This window comes from Eschrichtius robustus, chromosome 1, assembly GCF_028021215.1.
Source record: "Eschrichtius robustus isolate mEscRob2 chromosome 1, mEscRob2.pri, whole genome shotgun sequence".
Taxonomy (NCBI): domain Eukaryota; kingdom Metazoa; phylum Chordata; class Mammalia; order Artiodactyla; family Eschrichtiidae; genus Eschrichtius; species Eschrichtius robustus.
The window spans coordinates 75,599,426-75,617,203 of record NC_090824.1 but is presented as its reverse complement, the minus strand read 5'-3'; the positions used below and the strand labels follow the sequence as shown (position 1 = coordinate 75,617,203).

At 39.0% G+C, this 17,778-nt stretch overlaps 1 protein-coding gene across 1 annotated transcript; it reads right to left on the bottom strand.

Moving 5' to 3' along the window:
• Positions 1-1,199: 1,199 nt before the first annotated feature.
• RAB2B (RAB2B, member RAS oncogene family) lies at positions 1,200-17,726 on the bottom strand. The gene is made up of 8 exons (XM_068548049.1): positions 17,583-17,726; positions 17,259-17,330; positions 14,637-14,704; positions 7,727-7,809; positions 7,423-7,515; positions 4,224-4,335; positions 3,562-3,630; positions 1,200-2,862 (listed from the first exon to the last, which is right to left on the bottom strand). Exons 1-8 carry the CDS (start codon positions 17,626-17,628, stop codon positions 2,755-2,757), a joined length of 651 nt encoding a protein of 216 aa, XP_068404150.1. The 5' UTR covers positions 17,629-17,726; the 3' UTR covers positions 1,200-2,754.
• Between the last annotated feature and the right edge of the window lie 52 nt (positions 17,727-17,778).

The window sequence follows — 17,778 nt, the reverse complement described above, 5'->3', positions numbered from 1 at the left end:
ATCTCTACTGCTATTACAACTTGCTACAAGAAGTTTTTATTTTTTTGAATTGAGTGAAGGGAGTCTTTCCGTATCATTAAAGGAATTTCTCAAGGAGTAACATTTGCATGGTCATACATGGTGGGAGCTCAGAGACCTTAAGGAGTCACACGAATCAGTATTTTATCGCAGAAGTGATTAAGACTCGGCCAAATACATTTCTCTGTATATTGAACAAAATCTGTTGGCCAAATTAAACTTGATGTTAGTATTAGGACTTACCAGAACAATATATTTATCTGTAAATGCGTATACAGATATGATCTTAATTATTAAGCTTCTATAATGAGAACCTATTATCCGTCTGCTTATTTGGTACAAAATAAACCTACTATCTAAAGAACCAGTTAATAGGCATTATAGAAAGGGGAATGGGTGTGCCTGCTATCTGCAATGATCTATAAATAGTGATGATTTAGACTGCTATAAATAGTATGACTTCCAATGGTCCTGGCCTTCAAAAACCAACCAACACCCATATTATCTTATAACTACTATTCTTCACATGGGAGATCCACTTTCTATAATTCTTCATGACCATTTCATTCAGAACATCAACAATGATCAACACAGATCATGAATTTGCCCAGGTACTTCTGTTTCTCATGCTTCCCTAAAATTGGTGAAATATCTGAGTATAGAAAGTTATCAGTGGTTTGGATAAAATAACTGGATGTGGGATTCAGATCAAAAAGATACACTCTAAAATATCAAAATGGTATCCTTTAATGACTGAAAGCAGCAGCTCTAGGCAGAATGCTATCTCTGATCAGTGCTCTGATTCATCCCAATCACTAAAGGTTTTTTTGGTTGGTAAAGTAAAACTCCTGTACAGAAACTATTAAGTTATATTTACTTTAGTTTTGTCCCTGGTGTGAGGGGGCAGGCCAAATTCAACAGCCTCAATCCCTTTTAGAATGAGGTAGGATTTTTCAAAAACCAAACCAAACCAAACAATAATCAAAGCAATACTCCAAATGCCTTCCAACTTCCTGTGGTACACTATTAAATAATACCACTACTACTGGGGGCAGAATCCTGTATAAAATGAATGTATCTTAAGGAGGCTTCTTCCAATACCTTTGATACAATTCCCTAGAAGGGGAGTATCTACTTACGTTTGGGATACAATCAGAAATGACACACGAAATGTCTGCAGCTTGGATACATGCATATATTTAATTATGAAACAATTCATCAACAACAAAACAATGAGGAAAATTCACGAGACCTCAGTGCTGTGGAAGAGAACAGGACATCAAGTCAAAATGACATAGCAACTGACCCAGAAGGCTGCATGATGAGTGAAGCTAAGGCAAAGCTGACAAGGATAGTATTATATGCTCTTGAAAAGGAGAATGGCTGGAGAAGTATCCACTCATTTGACTGCTTGGAAGCAGGCAGCCTTAGTGTATGCTGCATGGAATGGAGGTGAAGCGCCAGGGAAGGGAGAGAGAGGACAGGGAGAAGGGCAATACAGAATCCAGGGTAAGCAGGTGGAAGAGATTGAGACAGAATTACAAAGAGATGACTCTAAGGCCTTTTGTTTCCTCTGCAGCCTAAGATAAACCTGTTCCAGGTCTTTAAGTATGTCAGTCAAATTCAGTGATCACATGAGTAGCACTAGGCACTGTGAAGGAATGGTGGAGGAAGTGGTTTACAAAACTAAAAGGGTAACACGGTTCCTACTCTCAAGGAGCTTACAACCTACACGGGGAGACAGGTTCCACACACAAAGCTACTATAAAACATATTTACAAAGTAACATAAATACAAATAAATATACATATGAATAAACAATATATGAAAGCTAAAAGGTACTATGTCAATAATTGTTCAGAAGTCCCTAGGTCAGTCAAAGAAGGCGTTCTGAAGGAAAAAAATGTGGGCTTTGAGTATAATGTTAGTGGAGAGTAGGGTATGTGCAAAGGCATAGGAGTGGAAGCAAATATGTCATGTCCGGTAAGCAGATTAGCTTGACTACAGTAGAAAGTCTAAATAGGTCTCCTTAAGAAGTGTGTGTGATGAAACGGTAGGAGTCTATTTGGTGAAAGACACTGACTTACTAATGTTAGGTCTGGTCCCTAAAACAAAATGAACAGGGAAAGATGTTTTCTCTAGGTAATGATAGTAAGTGGCTACAGGTCCAGGAGCAACTCCACTGCTTTCAAAATTTTGTAGTTACTCTAAGACAGAGAAACTAGCAATGGGATGATGGAGAAGTATTCAGCATCCTTGAGCAGTTCAAGTAGAAGGAACTGCTATCTGCAACAAATCTTATGACGTGGCAAGTGAAAAAATTCAATGAAATCCCAAGACTGAGGATCTACGGTCAAAAGGCCGGCCGGATCCCAGTAATCTCAAGTGCTCAAGCAGAAGGTCCTAGACCGTTGTTACTAATCCTTGGTGGGGAGTAGATTGTATATGCTTATAAAAGAATTTATTTTTGAACTACCATGACAATCAGCTTTGATCCTAACACTTTAGAAATTAAAATAGAAGGATGAGAAGAGCCCTAGTCTATAGGGAATGCTCACGTCCCTGAAGAAGGACAGGTCAATAAGGGCCCAAATTCTCCCCTGGTCTTTAAGTGGAAAGGCAAAACATCACACCTTGAAAAGAGGCTTTTCTCAGCCAAAGCAAGTAAGACCTCTTTCTTTAAGCCTATTGATCTGAAGCTGTTCCAGGAAGGAAAAAAGAGTCCAGGCCAGATGTTCAGCAGCAGCCAGAGTCAGACCCCATGTCACGAGAGCTCCGCTGGGAGGCACTGGGTCCCACTGATGTTGAAATACACTGCTGGGGGCCAATCTTGATGCCATTTGCCTGTAGAAGAAAAGAGGCAGTAGTTCCCACCTCAGTGTGAAAGTTAAGTGGGAGAAAGGAGAGGGGTAAAAGCAGAAATCATTAATCACATTTTCTAGAAGTAGATATGGCCTTGGCAGGTAACCATGCACTCTAGCCAGACTGCTGTGGAACGATAATCTGTGACAGTGAAGATAAGATGACCAGCTCTGGTATTATCGATGACTAGAAGTGGCTTTTATGCCCATTTTTAAAGTGACTGTTATACTTAAGTTTCATAGCTATGTGCAGAATCAGGATGTGATGAGGTAAGAGTAAGAGGAGGTAAAAGAGAAGTGGCAGCATATTAGCATATAATTCTTTTTTCTGTTTTGACCGCAAATTTGCTTTATAGAAATGGCCGTGCTCAGCAATTAAGAATCACACTTCCCCAAGCTCTGGAATAGTAAAAAACTGAGGTTGAAAAGAAAATCTCCCATATCGTGTAAACCTTTTAGATCACCAATTAATAATCTCTTTAAGCATTCTGGGTCTCAGACTTGAGAAAAAATGAAAAGGATGACAGGTTTCTGTGTACCTACATTAAAAAAAAAAATCAAGTATGAATTGCCATAGCTTCAAATAGTATCATGTTAGATAGGAAGTGCTTACATTCTAGGGAGCTTCCTATCCTGTTTAAGACAAAACAAAGTTAATTGTCAGACCCCCACCCTATCTCACCTCATTGTGGACATCAAATAAACCCTGCTGGATCTTCCTATATATTTCTTTGGCTGTGTTAATGAAGGCCTAAAGGAAACATAAACCATAGTATTAGGCTCAAGTTTAGCTAGAGAGATTAAGAAAAGAGAATACAAATATTATTCCGATTTGGATTTCAAAGGTGAATTAGGAACTATTAGGAGAATGGAGTAAAAATACAGACGGTCCCCCAAAGGCCCTGTAAAAGCCATTGAGAGTAGTTTCAAAAAGAAAAAGGGGATTCTATGGTATTTTGGTACTGACACACGATATACCTAGGGTTCCTACGTTGGCACCCTCTGCAAATAAAACAAACATGCTCTCTTCTCAGTTAGTTACTGAAGATACAGTCAGTATCAGGCTTATGAATGACTAAAGTGGAATCCATTAGTTCTACTGATTTACAAATAACAGTAGTGTCAATCCACACTTACCAATTAATGTTATCTAATATAAAAGTAAAGCCTTAGGAATCAAGGAAAAAGAAATGGAAAAATTCCCTTAAAGGGAGACATATGGTCACTATGACCATAAGACATCCTTTTCTTACCCATGTCTTATAAGGGAAGAGAATTCTGAATAAAAGGACAAAGCTATGGTATAATCTCTGAAAACTTTCCCTACTTTTTCCCAAATAGTACCTCTTCAACATTGCAGGCTGTTTTGGCTGACGTTTCCATGAATATAAGTCCATGTTCCCGAGCAAAGGCCTCTCCCTCTTCTCTCTTCACATCCCTACGGGATTCTAAGTCACTGCAAGAGATTAATTGGGGAGAAAACTAAAAAAAGATCCAAGTGAAAGAAGAAACTCTTGTTCTAAAAGAATCCCATAGCTGTTTCAACTGCCAGTTAATCCATAAAGAATGCAGATCCTGCATGATGTTCCTTGTATAGGGTTACTGATTTCTGTAGCCTCTTGGAAAATATTCTTCAGATCAGATTCTTGACAGCTGCTGCATGGCTGAGGATAACACCTTACTCTTATTACAGAGAAAAAGGTTTATAAGAGGTTAGGCAAGCCCCCTAGTTACTCAAGGTCTATGCCCTATGCTGCTTTTTTGAATGAGATCCAGTTAAAGCAAAGGAAAGAAGAGGAAAGGGAAATTCCAGTTACTGGAAAGTAGAAAAGTCATAGATGTCAAATCCCATAGTGATAAGTGTCTTCCTCTTTACTAGAGTCAATCCACAAGAAGAGAGAGAGCCAGGAATAGGGAGAACACAGTTGCCTTAACGCTCACTAGTCTCATTATTAATGTGTATAATAAGTAGCAGCCTGCCACTAGGGAAATGAGGGATTCAGAGAAAATGATACGGATAAAATTAGGTGATACTGAGGATGTGAAGACAGAGCCAAGGAATGAGAAAAAATAAAGTGGCATGGAAAGACTTTATGCAAGACAGGATAAAAGGCTGCAGAATAAGGCAATGGTGAACTGTCTGATTTTCATTTTTCAAATTGGAAATTTTCATTTGGGAGGATTCCAGTTTTTCACCATAAAAAAAAAAATCAAGGAGTAAGTCCATTAGAGAACAACAAACCTGCAAAATGTAGATTTATTATTCATCAGCTGTGTGAAGACCAGGGAAGAACTAACCCTAAATGGCAACAGTCCCAAATTTGTACCTCTAGCCCAGGCATGCCTCTAAGCCCCAGATCAGTTTGTCCATTTGTCTGTTCTCCATTTCCACTCTGATGTGTAAAAGGCACCTCAGAAGTACATCAAAATGAAATGTCCTGATTCTGTCCCAAGCTTCCACATCTCCATAAATGGCACAAGCCAAAAACCAAGACATTATTAACACCTTTTCCTCCTTCACTCCAAATACCCTATCCACCCCAAAGCGAGGTCTTCCAAAACGTACCTTAAAATCATCCTTTTCTCTCTCTCAGTGCCATCGACCTAGTCTAATCCACCACTCTCTCACTTGGACTGCTGCTGCCGAGATCCACGTCAACACTTGCTCCCCTCCAGGGTGATCTTTTAAAACCTTATCAAGCTACTTCTCTGCTTAAAACTCTTAAATGCTTCCTACTGTGTTTAGAATAAAATCCAAACTCCTCTCTCAGATCAGTAAGTGCCATGATGAGATCTGGCCCCTGCCTTCTTTTCCAACCTCATCTCGCACCACTCCCCTCTGATTTAGTCCAACCGTACCCGGTTTCTTTCAACATTATAAACTTATCGAGCTTCTTCCCAGTTTAAGGCTTTCACACAGTTTGTTACCCCTATTTGATACCTTTCTTTAAAATCTTTGCCCACTGAACTCTTGCACATCCTTCAGATTCCAGCTTAAATTACAACTCTAAATTAAAAATAAGTACTCTTTTTTATGGTGCCCTTTTTCTTCCCCTTCACTGCATTTATCATAATTTGTAATCAGATACAAATCATTTTATATTCAATATCTATGTCCCCACTGACTGTAAGCTCCATGAGAATGGGGGCAGGACTTTGTTTTCACCTTGCACACTCAGGGTCTGGCACAATGTCTAAGACATAACAGGTTTTCCATAAATTGGTTGAACCAATAAATGAGTACAATTAGTCTGTGGCCACAGTTCTCAAACGGTGCACCTTAGGCACTACTACAAACTCACAAGGGTGCCACAGGTTACTTTAAATATTCAAGGGAAACACAGCAACACTCAACATCAGAACACCACATAAATTACAAGCTTGATATAACTGGCAATGTCACCATCAGATCCTGACAGATTCCATTCAACATTTGCACATCTTTGCAAAGCTGACTTTTTGGCAGTTGCTGTGACCAAAAGCAAACCCTGCACAAAAACCAATTTGGAACGGAGAGTGGAAGTGTCCAATATTGATTCCAAGGTTTGAGAAGCTGTGCTGTCATTATGGTTATTTATGAAATAAAAAATTCTTTTTCTTTTAATTTATGTTTTTCATTTTTCACTTAGTTGTTATGACAAAAATACTCGTTATGTTGTTTAGATCTATTTAATAACAAAACTATTAGGTATGTCTTTTGGCCTATGGGTGCCTTAGAAAATTTATTGAGAATAACAAGTGTTGGTGAGGATGTGGAGAAACTGGAACCCTTGTGCATTGTTGGTAGTAATGTTAAATGGTGTAGCCACTATGGAAAACAATACAGCGGTACCTCAAAAAATTAAACATAGAATTTCCACAAGATCCAGCAATTCCACTTCTGGGTATATACCCTAAAGAACTGAAAGCAGGGACCCAAACAGATATCTGTACACCCATGTTGACAAGACGCATTATTCACAATAGCCAAAAGGTAGAAGCAACTGAAGTGTACATCAATGGATGAATAAAGAAAATGTGGTAAATACATACAATGGATTACTATCCACCCTTAAAAGGGAAGGAAATTCTGACACGTGCTACAATATGGATAAATTTTGAAGACGTTATGCTAAATGAAATAAGCCAGTAATGAAAAGACAAATATTGTATGATTCCACTTATATGTGGTGCCTAGAATAGTCAACTTTATTGAGACAGTAAGTAGAATGGTGGTTGCTAGGGGCTGGTGGGAGGGGAATGTGGAATTACTGTTTATGGTAATAGAGTTTCAGTCGGGGAAGATGAAAAAGTTCTGGAGATGAATGGCGGTGATGGTTACAGAACAATGTAAATATACTTAATGCCACAAAACTATCTACTTAAAAATGGTTAAAATGGTAAATTTTATGTTACGCATATTTTACCACAATAATTTTGTTTTTTTTTTTTAACTGAGACACTAAATGTACCTAAACTAAAAAAGTTTAGGACCCAAATGATCCAATGTCCAGAGTACCTAGATGACTCCTGGTACTTATTATTTATACACATAAAATTTTACCTCTTATTCCCAATCAGCATGATAACCATGTTGGAGCTGGAGTGCTGCCGGGCATCCTCTAACCACGAGGTCAGGTGGTTGAAGGTTTCACGCCTACAACAGAAAAGCTTAGAAAGTGGGTCAAAGGCTTATTTCAAAATGCCAAAGCAATTCCAAATGTATGGGAAAAGGGGGAAAATTATATGTGTAAAGAAAAACATTAGAGAGGGCTTTCCTCTTTAGCATTCTAACTAGATTCAGTAGATAAAAAAGATTTTGAGAACAGAGGAAAGAATCTCCCTCTCACCCACCAGACGTGACTCACCTTGTAATGTCGTACACCAGCAGTGCTCCGGCTGCTCCCCTGTAGTAGGAACGGGTGATAGAACGGAAGGATTCTTGTCCAGCCTTTTCCATCAACATGACAACAAAAAAAATCCCAACAAAACCAGGTTATTTCCAGAGAAATTACTTGATCACATGCCACTCTAACACAAAGGACTTAATTTTACCAAAGAACTTCTATTAAGAAAAGAGAATTAGGGAAAAGGAAACCTGACTGCCCAGGGAGAAGTCCAGGTGGGAAATCAATATTCTTCAATGACAGTGCAATGGATATTTTGGGTGGGTCAACTCTTTCTATGAGACTGTCCATCAAATTGCTGAATGTTTAGCATCGCTGGCTCCCCGTCGCAATGCTAGCAGTGCCCCACAGTGTGACAATCAAAGACATTCCCATACATTTCCCAATATCCCCTAGGAAAGAACTGGAAATAGAATTAGAAACTCAGAGTATTTTCAATCCCATATGATGTTGAACATATCACATTAACCTTTCTTTTCTGTTTCTATTCCTTTACCTATAAAACGGAAAATTATCTTAGAATGCCAATGCCCTGTCTAATGGAAGTTTCATTTTGATGGATCAATGTAGAAAATTAGATACAAAGCACTTAAATTGGGCATATGCTGATTGACCTTTAGTGTTCCACTAATAAAGGCAGGACTACCAAGATGTCCCTTGCTGGGATCTTGTCATGGCAAACAGGAATAACAAATAGGGAAAGAAGCCCAGGGCCCAGGACAAAGTTTTCCTAAAACAAACCCAACTGTTTATACTCTAATCTCATTTCCAACTGGGGCCAAGATATTAAGTTTTATTTATAACTGAGCAATTTATTAATGCCCCCATATACTGGATACTTTTGGTTTCCTGATGGAAGAAGTTTTTGGGTTTTTTTTGGGTTTTTCATTAAAGGAAGCAAAATCATCTAAATATGAATACCCTGAGCACTGAACCTATCCTCCCGGAAAAGTTTTCACATTCTTGAAATTCTTTATCCTCATATTCCTACATAAAGTTTAGGAAGGAAGACTACTGTTCATAATTTAAAGATAGGAAAACTAAGATGTGGACATAGGAAAATAAATAGCTTTTTCATAGTATAATAACAGTAACAGTAATGATACTAATTATATCACAAATGGGAAGAATTAGGCTCAAAGGCCAGTTCAGTAACTGGCCAAAAGTTATAAACTCTATATATGTTGAATCCATAATTTAAATTTAGGAGCTTAAGACGCATAGCACAGGGAGATCAGTTGGGTGCTTTGTGACCACCTAGAGGGGTGGGATAGGGAGGGCGGGAGGGAGGGAGACGCAAGAGGGAAGAGATATGGGGATATATGTATATGTATAACTGATTCATTCTGTTATAAAGCAGAAACTAACACACCATTGTAAAGCAATTATACTCCAATAAAGATGTTTAAAAAAATAATAATAATAAACTTAGGAGCTTAGTACTTCATAGCACAAAAGCTTGTTTTCTTAGACATTATTTCATATAACCTAAACCCAGGTTTGAAGGTGAGAAGAGTGTTCCAGTACACTAATTCTAAGGTTACTTTTCCAACAATACAAGAATCTCTTACTATAAGAATCATACAAATGGGACCTCCCTGGTGGTCCAGTGGTAAGGAATCCGCCTTCCCATGCAAGGGACATGGGTCCGATCCCTGGTTGGGGAACTAAGATCCCACATGCCGTGGGGCAACTAAGCCCACATACCTCAACGAGAGACCCCACGTGCCGCAAACTACGGAGCCCACGCGCCCTGGAGCCCACGCACCACAACTAGAGAGAGAAAACCTTCAGGCCACAACCAGAGAGAAGCCCGCACACCACAACAAAAGATCCCACATGCTGCAATGAAGATCCCTCATGTCACAACTAAGACCCAACACAGCCAAAAATAAATAAATATAAAAATATATATTAAAAAATAGGAATCATACAAATGTTTTAATGAGTTGCATGCCTATTAGAACATCAAAATCCAAAAATAATTCTAAAGAAGTTTGTTGGTAATATTAACAAAACTTTAAGATTTAAAACATGTTTTTTCCCTCCAAGAGCTCACTTAAATTTTATTTATCCTCTAATGGTTTTACGTCTTAAATTATTTGATTCCTGTTTTGCTTTTATCCTACTTTTTCTTGTCTTCTGCTATGGTTGAAAGCTTCCTTCCTTGTGGCCTTCTAGGAACTAAAAGGGAAAGTCTAAGGGAGGCCTGTGTTATGGTTGAATCATATGGCAGCATTTAACTTTAGCATATGAAAATACTTCCAGTGGGCCATCAGAAATGCTTTTTAAAATCAAATCACTTTAAATCTCAAATAAACAATCTAACCCTACACTTAAAACAACTAGAGAAAGAAGAACAAAGAAAACCCAAAGTCAGTAGAAGGAAAGAAATCATAAAAATCAGAGCAGAAATAAATGAAATAGAAACAAAGAAAACAATAGCAAAGATCAATAAAACTAAAAGCTGGTTTTTTGAGAAGATAAACAAAATTGATAAACCCTTAGCCAGACTCATAAAGAAAAAAATGGAGAGGACGCAAATCAATAAAATTAGAAATGAAAAAGGAGAAATCACAACTGATACTGCAGAAATACAAAGGATTATAAGAGACTACTACGGGCTTCCCTGGTGGCGCAGTGGTTGAGAATCTGCCTGCCAATGCAGGGGACATGGGTTCGAGCCCTGGTCTGGGAAGATCCCACATGCCGCAGAGCAACTGGGCCCGTGAGCCACAATTACTGAGCCTGCGCGTCTGGAGCCTGTGCTCTGCAACAAGAGAGGCCGCGATAGTGAGAGGCCCGGGCACCGCGATGAAGAGTGGCCCCCGCTTGCCACAACTAGAGAAAGCCCTCGCACAGAAACGAAGACCCAACACTGCCATAAATAAATAAATAAATAAATTTTTAAAAAAATTGCAGTTATCCTTAAAAAAAAAAAAAGGTTACTACAAACAACTATACGCCAATAAAATGGACAACCACGAAGAAATGGACAAATTCTAGGAAAGGTACAATTTTCCAAGACTGAACCAGAAAGAATTAGAAAATATAAACAGACCTATCACAGGTAATAAAATTGAAACCATAATTAAAAATATTCCAACAAACAAAAGTCCAGGACCAGATGGCTTCACAGGCAAATTCTATCAAACATTTAGAGAAGAGCTAACACCCATCCTTCTCAAACCCTTCCAAAAAATTGCAGAGGAAGAAACACTCCCAAATTCATTTTACGAAGCCACCATCACCCTGACACCAAAACCAGAAAAAGATACTACAAAAAAAGAAAATTATAGACCAATATCACTGATGAACATAGATGCAAAATTCCTCAACAAAATACTAGCAAACAGAAGTCAACAATACATTAAAAGGATCATACACCATGATCAAGTGGGATTTATCCCAGGGATGCAAGGATTCTTCAACATATAGCAAATCAATCAATGTGATACACCACATTAACAAATTAAGGAATAAAAACCATATGGTCATCTCAAAAGATGCAGAAAAAGCTTTTGACAAAATTCAACACCTATTTATGATAAACACTCTCCAGAAAATGGGCATAGAGGGAACCTACCTCAACATAATAAAGGCCACATATGACAAACGCACAGCAAGCATCGTACTCAATGTTGAAAAACTGAAAGCATTTCCACTAAGATCAGGAATAAGACAAGGATGCCTACTCTCGCCACTCTTATTCAACATAGCTTTGGAAGTCTTAGCCATGGCAATCAGAGGAAAAAAAGAAATAAAAGGAATACAAATTGGAAAAGAAGAAGTGAAACTGACACTGTTTGCAGATGACATGATACTGTACATAGAAAATCCTAAAGATGCCACCAGAAAACTACTAGAACTAATCAATGAATTTGGTAAGGTTGCAGGATACAAAATTAATGAACAGAAATCTCTGGCATTCCTACACACCAACAATGAAAAATCAGAAAGAGAAATTAAGGAAACACTCCCATTTACCACTGCAACAAAAAGAATAAAATACCTAGGAATAAACTGCCTAAGGAGGTGAAAGACTTGTACTCAGAAAACTATAAAACACTGATGAAAGAAATCAAAGATGACATAGACAGATGGAGAGATATACCATGTTCTTGGATTGTTAGATTCAATATTGTGAAAATGCCTATACCACCCAAAGCAATCTACAGATTCAATGCAATCCCTATCAAACTACCAGTGGCATTCTTCACAGAATTAAAAAAAGTTTTTTACAATTTGTATGGAAACACAAAAGACCTCGAATAGCCAAAGCAATCGTGAGAAAGAAAAATTGAGCTGGAGGAATCTGGCTTCCTGACTTCAAACTATACCACAAAGCTACAGTAATCAAGACAGTATGGTACTGGCACAAAAACAGAAATATAGATCAATGGTACAGGATAGAATGCCCAGAGATAAACCCACGCACATATGGTAACCTAATTTACTACAAAGGAGGCAAGAACATACAATGGAGAAAAGACAGCCTCTTCAATAAGTGGTGCTGGGAAAACTGGACAGCTACATGTAAAACAATGAAATTAGAACACTACCTAACACCGTACACAAAAATAAACTCAAAATGGATTAAAAACCTAAATGTAAGACCAGACACTATAAAACTCTTAGAGGAAAACATAGGAAAAACACTCTTTGACATAAACCACAGCAAGGTCTTTTTTGACCCACCTCCTAGAATAAAGGAAATAAAAACAAAAATAAACAAATGGGACCTAATGAAACAAAAGCTTTTGCACAGCAAAGGAAACCATGAACAAGACAAAAAGACAACCCTCAGAATGGGAGAAAATGTTTGCAAATGAACAACAAAGGATTAATCTCCAAAATATACAAACAGCTCATGGAGCTCAATATCAAAAAACCAAACAATCCAATTAAAAAACGGGTGGAAGACCTAAACAGACATTTCACCAAGGAAGACATACAGATGGCCAAGAGGCACATGAAAAGATGCTCAACATCACTAATTGTTAGAGAAATGCAAATCAAAACTACAATGAGGTATCACCTCACACCAGTCAGAATGGCCATTATCAAAAAATCTAGAAACAATAAATGCTGGAAAGGGTGTGGTGAAAAGGGAACCCTCCTGCACTGTTGCTGGGAATGTAAATTGATACAACCACTATGGAGAACAGTATGGAGGTTCCTTAAAAAACTAAAAATAGAACTACCATATGACCCAGCAATACCACTACTGGGCATATACCCTGAGAAAACCATAATTCAAAAAGAGACATGTCCCACAATGTTCATTGCTGCACTATTTACAATAGCCAGGACATGGAACCAATCTAAATGTCCAGCGACAGATGAATGGATAAAGAAGATGTGGCACATGTATACAATGGAATATTACTCAGCCATAAAAAGAAATGAAATTGAGTTATTTGTAGTGAGGTGGATGGACCTAGAGTCTGTCACACAGAGTGAAGTAAGTCAGAAAGAGAAGAACAAACACCGAATGCTAACACATATATATGGAATCCAAAAAAAAAAAAGTGGTACTGATGAAACTAGTTGCAGGGCAGGAATAAAGATGTAGACATAGAGAATGGACTTGAGGACACAGGGAGTGGGAAGGGTAAGCTGGGACGAAGTGAGAGAGTAGCATTGACATATATACACTACCAAATGTAAAACAGCTAGTGGGAAGCAGCCGCATAGCACAGGGAGATCAGCTTGGTGCTTTGTGACGACCTAAAGGGGTGGGATAGGGAGGGTGGGAGGGAGATGCAAGAGGGCGTATGCATATGGCTGATTCACTTTGGTGTACAACAGAATCTAACACAGTATTGTGAAGCAATTATACTCCAATAAAGATCTATTAAAAAAAAATCAGGGTTTCCCTGGTGGCGCAGTGGTTGAGAATCTGCCTGCTAATGCAGGGGACACGGGTTCGAGCCCTGGTCTGGGAAGATCCCACATGCCGCGGAGCGACTGAGCCCACAACTACTGAGCTTGCACGTCTGGAGCCTGTGCTCCACAACAAGAGAGGCCACGATAGTGAGAGGCCTGCGCACCGTGATGAAGAGTGGCCCCCGCTTGCCACAACTAGAGAAAGCCCTAGCACAGAAACGAAGACCCAACATAGCAATCAATCAATCAATCAATTAATCAATAAAATAAATCTTTAAAAAAAAAATCAAATCACTTTACTTCTTAATCTCAATCCAAGTTCCTGAACCAAAGTTTGTGAGCCAATAAGCTAGAAAGAGTGAGCAGTTCAATTTGGGTTGGTCTGCATCAGTCTGAGGTATCTTTGTCCATCCCCAGTAAAAAAAAAGTCTGAAGCAGCAAAGAATTAAGATAGAGATAAAGAGAATTAACAGCTTTCTAATCTCCCCCAAACAGAAGCATCAGATTATATATAGTTTCAAGATATATAATCCATTCCTACAAAGTCAGATAGGCTCATTTCCTAAGAATCAAAATGCATTCCAAAGTAAAATACAAATGAATTTGGGATTTTTTTTTTTTTTTTTGGCCATGCTGCGTGGCTTGTGGGATCTTAGTTCCCTGATCAGGGACTGAACTTGGGCCCTTGCAGTGAAAGCACAGAGTCCTAACCACTGGACTGCCAGGGAATTCCCGAATTTGGGATTATTTAATCAATATTTTTACAAAGCAAACGCATACATTATTTGGGTAATTTAAAACAAAAAGATATGGCATTCAGAATTTGTAACTGTTACAGATGGAAGTGAAAGCTTCCCTATCTCTTTGATTTCACTCTTCTACTACTCTGATCTCCACCATTAGCCCCACCATCATAGCCCTTTGCCCCTGCATCAGCCTTTACTATTATATTCAGTACTAAAGTATTTTTGTTTCCTCTCACCGTATCCCAGATTTGCAGTTTGATTTGTTTTCCATCAATGTTGACCATACGGGCCCCAAACTCCACACCTGTCAGTGAAAACCAAGAGAAAGAATGAACAATAGCCATGTTGAATGAGAGCTTCATGCTTTTCCTCAATGTGCTAAAGACTCATCCTCTGTCTGCACTTAGTACCACTAAGCACATTACAGCTGCCTATTTGCTCCAATTCATTTTGTGCTCCTTGAAGTTTTATTTACCTTCTAGAATTAAAAACTGTGCTCTAGATAATGACCTCGGAAATATAACCAAAAAGCAGACATGGGGATAAAACTAATTAAGAAATCAAGGAAAAGGTGAATAAATTTTTAGCATTATTATTTAATGCTTAAATGTTATTAGGTAATGTTTAATTTTGTAACTTTTTTAAAAACTTCTAAAAATTTTGAAAATATTTCCTAATATTTTCTCAAAGTCACTCTCTAGTCCTCTATATGAAACAACATTTCTTTTTGCAATTCTAGAATTTTTGTTTTAGAAAAGCACCTATCTAAGAAGTAGGTTCTCAAGAATGAAACATTTCAGGTCTCCAATAATTCCCAGAGTTCACTGGAAAACAGCCTTCCTCCTAGGAGTTTGGAAACAGATAGTCTGATAAAGATTTTGGTTTACCTGGCGTTCAGCTTCTTTCAAGGTAATGTCAGGACAAAACTTAAAAATTGAAGATTACTTACATTAAAAATACTTGATGATAAGTCAAACAATTTGTCCTATTTTCTATTTTTATACAGTACTTTACTCCAGGACTTCTGATTTCCAAGTAAGAAAGAGCACTAATCTAGCTTCTGCTATTCAGTGGCCCCAGGCACAATGGGACCAGAATCTCAACTCTAAAGTTCTGCAGTCAATAAGACAAATTAAAAAATTGCTTCTTACTACTCTGGACTGCTTCATCAAGAATAGTGATAGTTACTAAAAAAAAAAAGTCACTAATCTTGTTTTCTTTCTGGACAAGAAGAATGGAATTTCAATGAGGAAGAATTAAAAAATAACACTTTTGTCCCCTTTTATGCAACTTCCTCTAATTACACAGAAACCTTCATATTTTGCACATATTTTCTATCTAACTGCCTTGTTTATCTTGGTACAGAAAACTGAATTCAGAAAGAAACAGAGCCTATACTGGACTCTGGGGAAAACTTGATTGATCACTTCATTCCTCTGTTTTGAAACTTGTCATTTGCTCCCATTACTTTCAGGTGTTTCAAAACTGCATCCCTAGGGCTTCCCTGGCGGCACAGTGGTTGAGAATCTGCCTGCCAATGCAGGGTACACGGGTTCAAGCCCTGGTCTGGGAAGATCCCACAGGCCGCGGAGCGACTAGGCCCGTGAGCCACAACTACTAAGCCTGTGCGTCTGGAGCCTGTGCTCTGCAATATATTCTCTAGCCTTATTTCTTCCCACTCTCCACTTTAAATTCCATGCTCCAACCATATTAAATTACTTTCAGTTTTCCAAATGTAGCCTGATCTCTGTTATTCCTGAGCCTTTGCACATGTTATTCCTTCTTGCCCTGATCACTTTTCCCTCATCTCCACAACCCCTCTGCCTGGCAAACTCCTGCTCATTCTTCCATTTTCAGCCTCTCTTGATAGAGGTGGTACCTCTTTTCCTCTTTTGCAGTTTAAATTTACTTGTCATTATATGCCCCCAGCCCCACCTCCTACATTGGAGCTTTCAATGTAGGCACAGTGTTTGCCTTGTTAAGCACTGTATCACTAGCACCTAGCACAGAGTGGTTGTGCACTTAATAATCATTTGCAAAAATATTTTCCTGTTGATACTATCCTCTAAATCCTTTTCTAACCTCATTAGATATTTCTGAATAAGTCCTTTGGGATCAGTAGTAGCTTAGACTTCCATAAGGTGGGACTTGGAAGTGGCAATATAGTAAGAATGGGAGCTAGGGATTTTATTCTGAAACTGCATCTGCATGGCAAGAAGGCTAGTTTTACACATATATTTTTTGGGGGGCTTGAGTTATGGAGATTATGCGGAAGGGGCTGTTAAAGCCCCAGCAGGCCATGCCTTATCACAAATGTGTGGAAGATGTTCATACTTCCCAGGATCACCAGTGTGTCTCTGAACTCTATCATACTCTTTTCTTTAAAACAAAAGTTATTAGTTTCATGTACCTTTTAATTCTAAGTCTGGGATGGCTCTTCAATTTGCTTCCTCTTTTCCAACACACACACAAAATCTATATAATAGTGATTACTTTGAAAAAACACATGTGAGGTTCGCACTAATTTACCACAAAGCAAGGTGAGTTTTTGAATAGTTATGTTTCCGTGGGATTTTCCACAGACATACAAATTGCATTTGGAAAAAAAAAATTCTACAGCAACTAATCCATACCTCACGCTCATCTCTAAATTTAAAGTTACCTTTCAATTACTTACTCCCCATTACACTACTCCCCATTTATCAGCATTTGATTAGTCACACTTCACTAAACATAACTTTAGACTAGTTCAAAAATAGGGAGAGGTAACTTTTTACTTCGAACACCAAAGGCTGCTAACTTTCCACTTTAGCTAGACATATTTCATAACCTATTCTAGGACAGGTACATGCACTTACCTATTGTGAGGTCGTGGACAGGCTGGAACCTCTTGTCTGTAAACTGCAGGAGGAGACATGACTTCCCCACACCTGAAAGAAAAGGACGCGCGTTCTAGGAGTTACGCCGCCCGGGAACAGTCCAGTGTCGGGGCGTCCGGGACTCGGGAAGGGGAGCGGGGAGCCCGGAGCCCGGAGCCCGGAACCCCGAGCCCCGCCCCCGGCCGCCCGCCCCGCCCCCGCTTCACTTACTCGCCCAGCCCACTGAATGAGTCCCGCCCCCAAGACCCGATTTCGGTGCTTCGAATCCCCGCCCCAGCTTGAGGGCTGTCGCCCGCGGGTTACCTGTGTCCCCGATGATGATGTACTTGAAGAGATAAGCATAAGTCATGGTCCCGTTTCCTCTGAATTCCGGGTCCGCCCGACTTCTACAGCCCCTTACCTCCGGCCTCTCTAGCCACTCAATCTATCGACCTCCGGCCCCTCTAGCCCAGATCACGTCTCTATTGCTCTCCCTCGAAATCCCCTTTCGGTCGGAGCG